The 13808-nt window shown below is 55.6% G+C and overlaps 1 protein-coding gene across 2 annotated transcripts in view; it reads left to right on the forward strand.

Annotated features, from left to right (window-relative positions):
* Positions 1–10367, forward strand: part of PLA2G2C (phospholipase A2 group IIC) — a 26615-nt gene extending 16248 nt beyond the window's left edge. For both annotated transcript variants that reach the window (XM_052656843.1, XM_052656851.1), the window contains one exon: positions 8823–10367. In XM_052656843.1, coding sequence (XP_052512803.1) covers positions 8823–8989 — 167 coding nt within the window. In that variant the 3' untranslated portion in view covers positions 8990–10367. The remainder of the gene's footprint in view (positions 1–8822) is intronic.
* Positions 10368–13808: the final 3441 nt, after the last annotated feature.

The raw sequence follows: 13808 nt of genomic DNA on the forward strand, positions 1-13808 counted from the left end.
ACATGCCGTTCAGTTCGGCAGGGCGGGTGGTCCGAACGCCCCTTCGAGTGTGTGACTCACCTTCCGCTCGGCCCTGTGGAGTCGCGGGAACCACTGTCCTCTCTTGCGTGTTTACTCAGAGCTGTGAATGTGTCTTGGAGATCACCTGCCCCCTCCCGAGGCGGGGACACCACCTCCCTTGCCTTCATGTCCCAGCGCCCCCCACCCAGAGCTCAGGCTCCGGACGCACAGAGTCAGGCTGGCTTGGTGGGCCTGGTTCTGGTGCCGGGAAGCCGGAAGCGAGTGGGAGGCCCAGCCTCAGCGGAGTCTGCTGTTCTGCTCTCCCCTCTTCCGGCCGACTGTTGACGGGGAAGGGACGCCTTTTTCCCATGTGAGCGCAAGAAGCCTTCCTGACCACCCTCCAGCCTAAAGCAAAGTGTCTCCACTGTGAGGCCCCTATGGGGCGGGATCACAGTCTGGGGCATGGGGGGTAAGGGGGGACTGGAGGAGGAGGATCTCAGAGATGGCTTGCTTCCCCAAGTGGTGGCAACGAGTTTCTCGTCCCTCCCGACCCCACGTGTTGGGGGTGGGGGTGGGAAAGGGGGCGAGCCCGTCTGTCGCTTGGTGGGGAAGGGGCACACAGAAAAGCTGCCCTGACTCCTCTCCATCTGGCTGGTGGTCTTGGCTTCGCGTGGTTTCTTCTCATCTCTTTTCACCTTGACCTTGACCTCTGTCATGTCAGGTGTCACCGTAGAGTGGTTGAAAAGGCATCCCTTGGAGAGAAGATACGCTCTAAGAGCTCTTTCCCACGTAAATCACAGGGACTGAAGAGGGAAGGGAACAGAGCTCTGAAGAGGGAGCAGGTTTTCAGTAGGTGCAAAGGCCCTTCCTGCACTGTGGTCCCATGCCCCAGACCAAGCCCTCTGCTCCTGTGGGCCTGGGTCCTCTGCACCCGGAGCAGCTTCTTTAGCAACCCTCCTCACCTTCCACCGTGGGGACCAGAGCCACATCCAGGGGCCCTGGGAGATGGAGGAAGGTGACCCGGGAGCAGAGGCTGGAGCCCCAGCAGGTGGCATGGGAAGTGTTGCCTGCTTGGCACGTCATGCTGGGTGGCGGTGGGAGGTGAAGGCAGGGTCTCGGAGCTGGACTGGAATGTTTGTGGCCTGGGCTGTGCTTTCCACAGATGCTGGCCCCTGCCAAGCAGCAGTGGCCAGTTGCGCTTGAAGCTTGGCCAGGGATCCCAGAGTCCAGCACCTGTCTAAGAGAGTCAGCGAGGAGGGACATTTACCCATCCTCACCAGGGCACTAGCAACCCCTTCTGCAGCTGACCTACCCAGTGAGTACCAGGCTGATCCCCTGTTGTTCCCACCCCCACCTTTGTTCAGGCGCTCAGTCTTGTCCGACTCTTTGCGACCCCATGGACTGCAGCACGCCAGGCCTGCGACCCCATGGACTGCAGCACGCCAGGCCTCCCTGTCCTTCACCATCTCCCAGAGTTTAGTCAAACTCATGTCCATCGAGTCAGTGATGCCATCCAACCATCTCATCCTCTGTCATCCCCTTCTCCCATCTGCAATCTTGCCCAGCATCAGCGTCTTTTCCAGTGAGTTGGCTCTTTGCATCAGGTGGCCAGAGTATTGGAGCTTCAGCTTGCCAAGTCCCTATTTCCAGGAACAGGGCTGGAAGCTGGACGACCTGGCTCCTAATCCTGGGTCTGTTGCTGGTGTGCTGAGACCCCGAGTGAACCCCAAGCATATCCATTCCCTTGCCTAGTATTAACTGAGTACCCACCGGGTGCCCATGCAGGGCCGGTGCTGTGCCAGGGCCAGGGGCACAGAGCGAGGCAGCCCAGGGCCCTGCTGCCAGTGCTCTTGGAGGCCAGCCCAACCAACCCCTCGCTGCGGTGATGTGGAGCCTGAGGCCCAGAGGCAGGGAAGGGCTGACCCAGGCTCCAGGAAAACTCAGTCTCATGTGTCTTGAGACTGGTGCTCGGGAACACACTGCTGGCCGGAGTCTTCTCGGCCTGAGTTTCTGCATCCGTAAAGCAGGTGCACTCACCATAGCTGAAGTCCATCGGCAGCTGAAGGAGGCTTGGCACTCAGCTCTTTGAATCCACTGGAAGCCTCTGAGGTGGGCACTGTCCTTCCCGTTATCGAGGAAGACCCTGAGGCTCAGACAGGGAAGTGAGATGGCCAAGGCCACACAGCCGGGGAAAGAACCGCTGAGACTCAGACCAGGTCATCCGACCCCAGGGGTGCTCCTGCCTCTCACCGCCCTCCCTACTGGCATGAGACTGCTGGAAGGGCTGGCCTTGGGGGCTCACACAGATGCAAGTCTTGTTGTCCAAAGCATGCCTGTCAGAATGTTCTGCTCCAGCCCAGGGGGCAAAGGAAAGCTGAAGGAGCTTGACCTCTGCAGTGCCCCCAGATCTTCCTGTTCCAGTTCCGTGCACCTCGCTGCAAGGCCTAGAGACAGCAAATAGTTTGGAGTCAGGCAGAGCTGGGCCTGAATCCCAGCTTCCCCTTTTCCAGCTGGATTGCACGACCACCCTGGGCCTTAGTCTCCTCCTCTGTAAAGTATTAATCAGTACTTCCTAAGGTCTCTAAGGTCACTGGAGAAGGCAACGGCAACCCACTCCAGTAATCTTGCCTGGAAAATCCCATGGATATAGGAGCCTGGCAGGTACAGTCCACGGGGTCGCAAAGAGTCAGACACGACTGAGTGACGTCACCAAGGTCACTAAAGAATTGACTGAAGTAACCCAACGCAGGGACCTCCCAGATGGCACCAATGGGAAGTCACCCACCTGCCAGGTCAGGAGATGCAAGAGACTTCCCCTTCCTGGGGAAGAGCCCCTGGAGAAAGGAATGGCAACCTGCTCCAGGATTCCTGCCTGGAAAATTCTATGGGCAGAGGAGCCTGGCAGGCTACAGTCCATGGGGTCACAAGAGACTGACCACTCCCCAACTCGGAGGTCTGACCCAGAGCGGGTGCGTAATTAACACCTTTCCTTTTAGAAGTTGGGATTTCTTCTGTTTTTTAACCCGTTTCCTTTTTCCCTTTACTTCGTAGGAAAGCACTGGGATTTTCTTTATTACTGTTGAGAGATTTCTTGGAAGCATCTCCTCTGCATTGGTCTCTCCTTGAACTAATATCATTAACCCCTTATAGGATGAACGCTCTCCCTCCCACCCCCACCACGATTCCCAGTTACACTGCAGTTCAAAGAACTGCCCTGCAAGGGTTAATCACCTCCCAAGCCTCCCAGTTCTGAAATCTGGCACCCAAGCCTAGTTCTAGGTTGCTTAGCAACCAGTGGCTGCTCCTGGATGTGGTTGGTGTGAGCAGAGAAGGGAAAGGAGAAAAACAGCCTGGTCTGTCCATGTCTCAAAATGTCAGTGGGAGAGCAGTGCAGAGAAAGGCCTGGAACCCAAGCCCTGGGGCCAACTTGCCGAGTGGTGACGGCTGCCCTCAGGCGACCGGGAAGCTCGTTAGTGCTCTGTTGAGCGGGCTTGCGTAAGCACTTGGAATTCGTGAGGGATTTTAAGTGGTGATGCCCCCCACCTCCACCCACGTGTGCCCGCATCTGTTGGGCAGGGAGGGGCCCGGCCGTGGTTCCAGAGCCAGAGTTCCAGCCCGAGGCCCCTCTGTCACCTGCATCTCTGAGCCTGTGACTCTGCCCTCTGCCCAAGGCGGAGGGCGAACCAGGTAACCACTGGAGTTTGTAGTTTGCAAAGATCTTTCTCCTTTGTTGAGTTTACTGCTCACAACAACACCTCCACTCACTGACGCATCACCCTTTTCCCTTCCTAGAATCTGGCTCAACCTGCCATCATCTCATCTTGCTCAGTTATTTGTTTACTTATGGATCAACTCTCCCCTCAACTGGAGCCTGAGCTCCAGGAGATTGGGGAGCAGTTGTTGGGGGTGGGGTGCATGCATGCTCAGTCGCGTCTGACTCTTTTGCAACCCCGTGGACTGTAGCCGCCCCCAGGCTCCTCTGTCCCTTCAATTTCCCAGGCAAGAATACTGGAGTGAGATGCCATTTCCTCCTCCAGGGGATCTTCTAGACTCAGGGATCAAACCCATGTCTTCTGCATTGCAGGTAGATTCTTTACCTCTGAGCCCCCTGGGGAGCCCCAGAGCGGGGGTGGGTGCTCAGTCTCATGTGCAGTTGTGGGGTCCACTCGCTCAGACCTGTCCCCCTGCTTCCTGGATGAAGGCCGGGCATGTGTTAGAAACTCAGTATCTGTTTGATGAGCGAATGAGTAAAGACATTCATGAAATAGTCTGTACATGAACCTGTACCCTCATTTGAAAGCCTAGGGAAGAGATTCAGAGAGCAACAACTTCAGCGAGATGCCAGAGCTTGCAAGCGGCAGATCTGGACCCAGAGCCTGACTCGCCATTTCTTGGGATGGGGGCTGTTTACCACCCTGCGGGCCGTGTCTGAGTCCAGCCAGCGAGGCGGCAGGGTACGGTGATGGAGCCCTTACCGCATGTTTGGCGCCGAAGATCTGCAAGAAAGAGACAAACTCCATGACTGGAAGGAGCTTGTGTGCAGGCAGGGAGACAGTCCATGAAATATTCAGAAAGAAAGATACACTCGGGTAGCGACAAGTGCTGTTACACCTCTAAAATAAGGCCACTCACTATGGAATGAGGGCGGCAGTGGGGGGTGGGTGGCTCCTTCAGGTGTGGAGGAAGGCCTCTCGGCGGGCAGGGTGGGGGTGTGGCATCTAGCCGGAGGAGGGTAGGGGGTGCCTGTCCTACGGGAAATGAGTCTGGCAAGGCCTGGCCATAGGGTGAGGGGCTCTCCTGCTCCTTTAGTTGCAGGGGGGAGCCTTCAAGCAGACGGTGATCAGCTCAAATTTTCCTTTAGAAAGACGACTCTGGCCCCTGCCCAGAGAAGCTGGGGAGCAAGGGAAGAGAGAGGGGCAGCCGCTGGTGGGCTGTTTCCGTTGCACTGGGGAGAAGTGGCCGTCATGTGGCTCGGGAGCTGGGGCGGAGTGTCAGACGCTGGTCGTGCTTGGGAGGTGAACTGACAGAACCTGCTGTCGGGGTCGGTGTGAGGCTTGGAGGCGAGGGAGGCTGACTCTGACATCGTGGGTCTGAGCATCCGGGAGTAACCGTGTGTCTATGAGCTTGTGTGCATAGAGGCGCACAGATTCTGTGGTCACAGCAAGAGCCTGGATGAGCCATGCTGGGTTTGAGATGCACAGTGGACTCTCAGGGGCGGGGGGAGGGGGTGTGGTCATGTGGACACACGCATATTGGTGTCTGGAGCTCAAAGGGCTGCAGGGAGAACTGGGGAGTCCCTGCGGGCAGAAGTGAGGAGTGGGCAGTGCTCAGGCGGCACTCAGAGCCCTGAGCCTTAGAGCAGGAGCACCCAAGGAGAGAGGCCAGAGACCAGGGCAGAGGTGCAGACACGGAGCGGCCTGGTAGGCAGCCTAGGTTAGCCCACGCAGGAGCGCAGACCTTCCCGGCTCATTGGTGGAAGTGTGTGCTTGCGTGCGTGCCAAGTTGCTTCAGCCATGTCCAACTCTTTGCAACCCATGGGCTGTAGCCCCCCGGGCTCCTCTGTCCATGGGATTCTCCAGGCAAGAATACTGGGGTGCCCCCCATCCCCCCCACCAGGACATCTTCCCAACTCAGGGATGGAACCTACGCCTCTGATGTCTCTTGCACTGGCACAAGGGTTCTTTACCACTAGCGCTGCCGAGGAAGCCCGGGTGGAAGTATTTCAGTCTGTTTCGTGGAAATGAGAAAGCATCAGTTCCGTTCTTCATGTCTCGGTTTCTCCATCAACAAACGGAAGGAGGCAGGATCTGGGTTTGGGCTTGTTGTTAAAAGATGATTCGCGTGGCATTTCTTGGCCCAGGGCTGCCTCTCTAGCCAGTGACAGGCCTGACTCTACTACGGCTGTGGGATGTCCACAGCGATAGACCGCTGCTCTGTGTCAGTCCCCAAGGCCTGGGGACCGGGTCAGTCATTAGACAGAGCTGATCGTCAGGAGAAAATTTACGCTTCGTGCTTTGGAAGGGACCAGAAGACAAAGCAAGAAAGGGACATGGTGAGAAAGGAAGAGGGAGGCTTGCTGAAAGGAGACGGGAAAGAAAAGGAGACCAAGAGAGAAACAGAGAGAGAGAAGGGGGAGAAAGAGGAAGGCGTGGGAAACGTGACTCCCTTCCAGTTTCCAGAGAGGCAGCACCCGGGTGATTGACAGCTCGAGGCACTAGGCCCTTTGGGAGGAAAGCAAGGTTGGATGGGCTGGAGCCCTGCACCCAAGTAGCCCCACTGCGTGCAGCAGCCACACGGCCCGGGGGCCCCTACCCGGTGGCTGCCTGGGCAGGGAATCCAGGGGGCAGCTGGGCACAGCAGAGGTGAGAGACCTGGGCATGGATGGGATGGGGGCTCTCGGGGAGACCCAGGGGAGTTGGGGCCCTGTGGGTGTCATAGAAGTGTCACAGATGTGCGAGGGCAAAGGTGATCCAGGCACCAGGAGCAGCAGAAACGGCAGGAACCATCCCTGGTGCATTTTCTGAGGGTGAGTGGAGAGCTACCGAGGCGTGGGCTGGGTGTCAACATGTCTTGAGAAGCCCAGGCTCCATCGAGCTGGGGGAGGACAGCTGCCTGCAGGAATCGTGGACTTCAGAGAGGGAGAAGGAAAACAAACAGACTATAGCCAGCACTGGCCCAGCTTCAGAGGGGCCTTCCTCTTCCAACATGTGCAGCATCGTCATAATAACAGCGTCAATGGAGGCCTCTGTGTTCCGGGCGTATCCAGACCTCTCCATCTGTAAGAACAATGAAAATCCTCACAATGCCTGAAGTAGACGGCATTGTTTATTTTTGACGCTACTGTTTTTATCACCGTTTTATAAATGGTACTGAAACTAACTTGCCCAAGGCCAACACATCAGGGGATCTGGCTGCCTCACTTCCTTACCCCAAACCCTCAAAAAAGAATAGAGTTATCTAGAAGGAGGCTGCCTTAGATATCCCCCATGCCAGGTGTCCTCCACCTCCAGGATCTAATAATGCATGATGATCTGAGGTGGAGCAGATGTAATAGGAATGGAAATAAAGTGCACAACAAGTGTGATGCCCTCGAATCATCCTGAAACCATCCCTTCCTCCCCCACCCCCAGTCCGTGGAAAAATTGTCTTCCATAAAACTGGTCGCTGGTGCCAGAGAGATTGGGAATCATAGTCATGTATGGATGTGAGAGTTGGACTATAAGGAAAGCTGAGCACCAAAGAATTGATGCTTTGAACTGTGGTGTTGGAGAAGGCTCTTGAGAATCCCCTGGACTGCAAGGAGATCCAACCAGTCCATCCTAAAGGAAATCAGTCCTGGGTGTTCATTGGAAGGACTGATGCTGCAACAGGTCCTTTGGCCACCTGATGAACTGACTCATTTGAAAAGACCGTGATGCTCACACAAGCTCACGCACACACACACACACACACACACACACACACACACACACACACACACACACAGCACCACAGCGCAGATAACTCTGACTGCTAAATAAAAGATCCCCACCTAGTGGTCATTTGGCCACAGTGCAGACACTCCATTCCAAAGGCCCATTAACGTTTCCTTCATTCACTGAAGGACTGTTAGTTGAGCACGTACTCTGTGCCAGCATTTGTTCTGCATCCTGGGGACACTGGGAGGGACAAGACAGAAAAAGCCTCAGTCTCACATAGCTTACACTTTGTCAAGGAGAGACAGACACAAACAAGTAACAAGAGGAGTGAGAGATGTGAGAAGTACGGGGTATCAAACAGACGGGGATGCGAGGGAAAGTGGCTGGAGAGGTTTAGCTGGAGTGGTTGGGGGGAGCCTCTCTGAACAGAGGAAATCTGACCAAGACCCAGAGGTAGGATGCCTCCAGCCACTCAAAGATCCTGGAGAGAAGTGTTTCAGACAAAGAAACTAGCAAGTGTAAGTGCAAAGGCCTGGGACAAGACCAACCAGAGCACGTGACCCAGAGAGGCCAGTGTTCCTGGAGCAGAGGGAAGGTGAGAGTGCAGGGCTGTGGGGGTGGAGAGGTGGGCAGCGGCCCCGTTACGGCAAGCCCATGGCAAGGACTTGGGAAGTCTTGGTTCAAATAGAAACCACAGCAGGGCTTTCAGCAAGAGTGAACCTCGTCCATTCCGAGACAGTCCCTGTTTACTTCCTTCCATTAGGGCGGGAGAGCTGGTGATGGCAGGGGCTGGGGTCATGGCCAAGAAGATGGGGAGAAGAGGGCAAAGCATGAAATATTTTAACGCAGAGACATCCATGGAACTTTGGGTGGATGGAGTGTGGAAGTGAAAGGAAGGCAGGAACCAAGGTTGGGTGCTAGCTTTCTGGCTTGGGTTGGAGGTGGTACCAATTCTTAAGCTGAGAGTATGGGTGGAGGGCCAGATCAGTGGGTAGGGCAGGGGCACTTACTTCAAGGGCTTCCTTTGGGGCATCTTATACTGGAGATGCTACTGATTTCCACTTGAGATGCCAGGTAGGCTGCTGGAAATAGGAGCTGAGTTCTGGGAAGATGGGCTCTGTGTCCTTGCCCTGGGAGCTGCTTGGGGGCACTAACTCAGTGCTCCCCCCACCCACGGGCAGCCCACACCTGCCCCTTCTCCTGTTTCTTTCCAGGTGTCTCTTCAGGGCCTGTCCAGCTGTGATGGTGGAAGGGCTTGAGATGAAGGAGAAGGACTCCCAGTTCCTTTTTCCTTTCAATTTTCAACCCTTGACCCCTTGCCGCGAGCTCCCAGTTCTCCCCAACCTTAGAACCACACCCTGGGGGTGGCTGGAAGCCCCCCCGTGACCCTCTGTCTCCCTGCAGGTGAATGTGCCCTTGGTCCTGGCGTCAGCTGCCTCTGTGGGCTGCGGGCCTGCGAGTGTGACACTCAGTCTGCCTACTGCTTCAAAGAGAACCTGCCCACCTACGAGAAGAACTTCAAGCAGCTCTCCAGCCGGCCCCACTGCGGCAAGCACAAACTCCAGTGCTAGCGAGGCCACAGGGTCCCTGGTCAGGCCCAGGGTACTCCTTTGTCACTTGGCATCAGAGGGCTGGAGATCAAAAGTGCAAAAGACAGAATCTGGGCCTTCAATTGAGGGAGACAGACCATAAATATAAATAAACGATATGTTCCAACCACAGTAAGTGCTAAGAAGCTATAAAACAAAGTGACGAGGTAGAGAGATGTCCCGTACCCCCATCCCAGGAAGATTCCGAAAGGGGAGATGGCCCTGGCATCTGCCTTAAGCGCCCCCTTCATCCCCACCCCAAGATCGGGATGCTGGGCAGACTTGGGTACCAGACCCACATCCCAGATCCAGCTGGAGCCAAGGTCTTGGGCACATGCCAAGGCCCCGAGAGGTGCACCTGGACTCTTTTCTCGTTTTGCTGGAGTTCTGCCTTCTGAAAACCTCAAGGTAGGAAAACATCGGTGCCGTTCTCACCTCTCAGGAGACAGAGCCTGGGAACATCCACGCCCACGGCTGCCACCGGATGTCACGGCCAGGAAGACGCCAAGGCATTGGAGAGAGAGTGGGGGCAGGCGAGTCAGGGGTATCCAAGGTTGCTGGTCACGTTTAGAAGCCCCTGATCACGAGGCATAAATACTAATAAATATTAAAGTGAACCAGTCTGGGCGGACTCTGATCATTCTGACACCCAGCTTGTAGGGGAGATTGCAAAAATGACCACAACTGGAGATTTCCCCGGGATCCAGTGGTTAAGACTCTGCCTCTCAATGTGGGGAATGTGGGTTCGATCCCTGGTCAGGGAACTAAGATCCCAAAAGCCACAGGGTAATTAAGCCCATGTGCCGCAACTAAGACCGGAGGAAGCCAAATCGTTAAAAAATAATAATAAAGAAGACTCTGGTTAAAAAAAGCCACCGCTGTTCTCACCTCTCTGTATCCTCACCTCTCAGTCTGTTGTTCAATTGCTTAGTTACCTCCGACTCTCTGTGACCCCATGGGGTGCAGCGTGCCAGGCTTCTTTGTCCTAATGCTCAGCTTTTCCCATCAAGAGGTAGAGTCTGTTTCTCCCGCACTGTGAATCTGAGCTCTGAACTGATCTTGTGACTTAGTATGGTCCATAAAACATGATGAAAGCGGTGGTCCACCAGTTCCCCTTCGAGGACTCAGGATGCCCAGTGCACACCCTCTTTCAGAACTCTGCCACTGCCAAGAGAAAAAGCCCAGGGCAGCCTGCAGGAGGAGGGAGGTCAGGGTCAGGGTCATCCACCCAGCTGTCTGGGCTGAGACCTCAGACCTATGAGAGTGCTCGGCAAGGATCAGCAAAGCCAGCTCACAGATGACCACAGACCCAGAGAACCTCAGTGAAGCCAAAAGAACCGCCCAGCTGAGCTCTGGCGAAGCCACCACCTTGCGGAAGTACAAGCTAAATAAAGGCCCTGTTTACATTAAGTTTCGGTGTGGTTTGTCATGCGGTCTAACTCACTGATGTACTTGGTCCTCAGTCCCTGAGGCTCAGCACTGTGACACGCCTGGAGGCACCAGTAACAGTGTGGCGTGCCCGTGCCCCTGCCCCTTACCTGAGGGCTTGGGAGGAGAAGCGCAGGTGCTGACTGATGGGGAGACAGTGGCAGACTTTATCTTTAGGGGCTCCAAAATCACTGCAGATGCCGACTGCAGCCATGAAATTAAAAGAAGCTTGCTCCTTGGAAGAAAAGCTATGACCAACCTAGACAGCATATTAGAAAGCAGAGACATTACTTTGCCGACAAAGGTCCATCTAGTCAAGGCTATGGTTTTTCCAGTAGTCATGTATGGTTGTGAGAGTTGGACTATAAAGAAAGCTGAGCACCGAAGAATTGATGCTTTTGAACTGTGGTGTTGGAGAAGACTCTTGAGAGTCCCTTGGACTGCAAGGAGATCCAACCAGTCCATCCTAAAGGAAATCAGTCCTAAGTGTTCATTGGAAGGACTGATGTTGAAACTGAAACTCCAGTACTTTGGCCACCTGATGTGAAGAACTGACTCATTTGAAAAGACCGTGATGCTGCAAAAGATTGAGGGTGGGAGGAGAAGGGGACAACAGAGGATGAGATGGTTAGATGGCATCACCGACTCAGTGGACTTGAGTTTGAGTAAACTCCAGGAGCTGGTGATGGACAGGGAGGCCTGGCGTGCTGCAGTCCGTGGGGTCGCAGAGAGTCGGACACGACTGAGCGACTGAACTGAACTGAACTGAAAAATCCCCAATTGACTGAGGCTCAAGGCCGCACAGGTAACACGTGGAAGGACAGTGACTTGAGCCCAGCTGACTCTTCTCGCCCTAAGGTTCCCGCCGCAGGCTCATTCCAGAAAGAATCCAGTTCCGGAGAGACCAGGGGGAAGGGTGCTGGAGGAGGCAGCTCCGGGATTTATGCTCTCGCCCTGGAGGGAAGCCGAGCTTCTGGTTTTGGTTATTGTTTGTTTTTAGTCACTAAGTCGTGTCCAACTCTTTGCGACTTCATGGACTGTATAGCCTGCCAGGCTCCCCTGTCCCTGGGGTTTCCCAGGCAAGAATACTGAGTGGGTTGCCATTTCCTCCTCCCAGAGATCTTCCTGACCCAGGGATTGAACCAATGTCAACTGCATTGCCAGACGGATTCTTTCCCGCCGAGCCACCAGGGATCAAGCCGCTAAGTTGCTGTGTGGTTTCATTCATTCACGCATTCACTCAATGCCCAAGTGTCCAGTGTGCCAAGTGAGACAGGGCTGAATGCTGGGGGTTCAGTGGGAATAGGAGGCCTCCCTCCCCCTGACACCTGAAGCTCACAGCTGAGCTGGAGAGGTGAAGAGTGGGGCACCCAGATGCAGGCACACCTGCGGGTACCCCATCCAGACCTGCTGGGTGAGCAGAGACTTCTAGACCTGAACGTGAGTTGGGAGTAGGGCAGGCAAGGCAGAGAGAAGGGAGAGGGCATGAGGCAGAGGGAATGAGCCAAAGCCGGAAGGAGATAAGCGGGGAGGCTGAGGCCGGGAGGCCAGGGATGAAGATGCAGGCAGGAGTGGAGATGGAGGGGGTGGGAGGCAGTGAGCGAGGGGGCTAGGGAGAGGGCCAGGGTCTCCTGTGAAGGGCCCTGGAGTGAGGACCATCACACACAAGCCCCCTTCCTCTTTCTGGGCCCCAGGCTCCTTATCATAATGAAGAACCAGCATTTGTGTACACCTGACCCTTCCTGAAGCCCCTTTTCACCTGTCCTCGTGTTGTTGGTCAGCAGCAGAATCTCAGGACATATTCATCCCCATTTCATAGATGGAAACAGAGGGTCTGAGCCAGCACGTGGGGCTGAAATGGGAACCCATGTCTTCCGATTCTAACTTTCTTGTTCCCCATCCCCTTTCTCACAATGAGGGGTTGTCAACGGGTTGCTCTCTGAGGCTGAGGTTCTGGAGTTGGGGTTCAAACCCTGCTTCTGTTTAACTTTCTTGTTCCCCATCCCCTTTCTCACAATGAGGGGTTGTCAACGGGTTGCTCTCTGAGGCTGAGGTTCTGGAGTTGGGGTTCAAACCCTGCTTCTGTTACATGACCTTGAGTAACTAACTTGGCTTCTCTGGGCCTGTCTCCTCCTTCTAGAAACAAAGCTACGAATGGCCCCCACCTCATAGGGTTGCGAGGAGATTTAGCTGAGTTGGCACACACAGAGCTCTGAGCCCAGTGCCAGCTGGAGTAAGTGCTTGCTACACGTTGCTCTACTCCCTGGGCCCCAGCATCCTGAGACCCCAAACCGCCAGCCTGGGGGCGAGAGCGCAGCAGGGTTCCAAGCTGGTGCACACACCCCTGCCTCCCCATGAGCAGCTTTGCTGGTTGTCACAGCTGGCGGCATCAGCTGCTCGTTAGAAGCCGTAGCCAGGGAAGCTGACAGCAGTGTTGCCGTGCCAGCCTCCGGGGAGGACAGGGCTGCCTCCCTGCGTTCACAGCCGGCCCTGAGCGTGGAGAGCTGGGCAGGCTGGGTGAGGTCAGAGACGGGCAGGCGTTGGGTGCCTGGCCGTGGATCCAGGGTGCCAAGCTACCTCCTTCCTTTTCCGGCTGCCTCTCCCTCATCCTTCCCCTCCCCGACCCCCAGCAGCCTTGTGCAGAGAGCCAGATTTTCTGTCTAAACCACAGCTTTGCTCTGCAGGTTTCCATTTGCCAGAGAAGGTCACAGGCCATCCATCCCCACCAGCATCTTCCTTCCTTCCACCTGACACCCTTTGCTGACCTGGCCATCGGGACCTCTCCCAACACGCAGCCCAGGGCCCCAGTCTCCAGCGCTGCCTTTCCAGTCTCGACACCAGGCCTTGTGCTAGGAGCATTCACCTCCGTGGCCTCGTGTGGTTCTCAGACCCCACGATGCTCGTCATTATTACCCTCATTTTACAGAAAGGGGAGATGGAGACTGGGAGGGTTGGGTGACTAGCCCAAGGCCAAGTGGCCCTTGAACGGCAGAGCCCGCGTCGAGCCTGGCCTGCTCCTTGTGAGATGTGGTGTTGATGGCGATGATAAGGTGCAGTGACAGTGACGATTTCCTAGTGCTCTCTTGGGCATTGCCAGCTTGGGCAGCATCTCTCACTTTGGGTTCAGACCCAGAGGGGCAACAGGTGTGGAGCAAAGCCTACAAGGTAACCGATTGCGATCCATTGTCTTCCCTGGTGGCTCAGACGGTAAAGAATCCAGCTGCAAGGCAGGAAACCCGGGTTCGGACCCTGGGTATCAGGAAGATCCCCTGGAGAAGGGAATGGCTACCTACGGCAGTATTTGTGCCTGGAGAATTCCGTGGACAGAGGAACCTGGCGGGTAACAGTGCATCCGGTCATAGTCTGACCCAAC

This window comes from Budorcas taxicolor, chromosome 2 (assembly GCF_023091745.1).
Source record: "Budorcas taxicolor isolate Tak-1 chromosome 2, Takin1.1, whole genome shotgun sequence".
Classification (NCBI taxonomy): Eukaryota; Metazoa; Chordata; class Mammalia; order Artiodactyla; family Bovidae; genus Budorcas; species Budorcas taxicolor.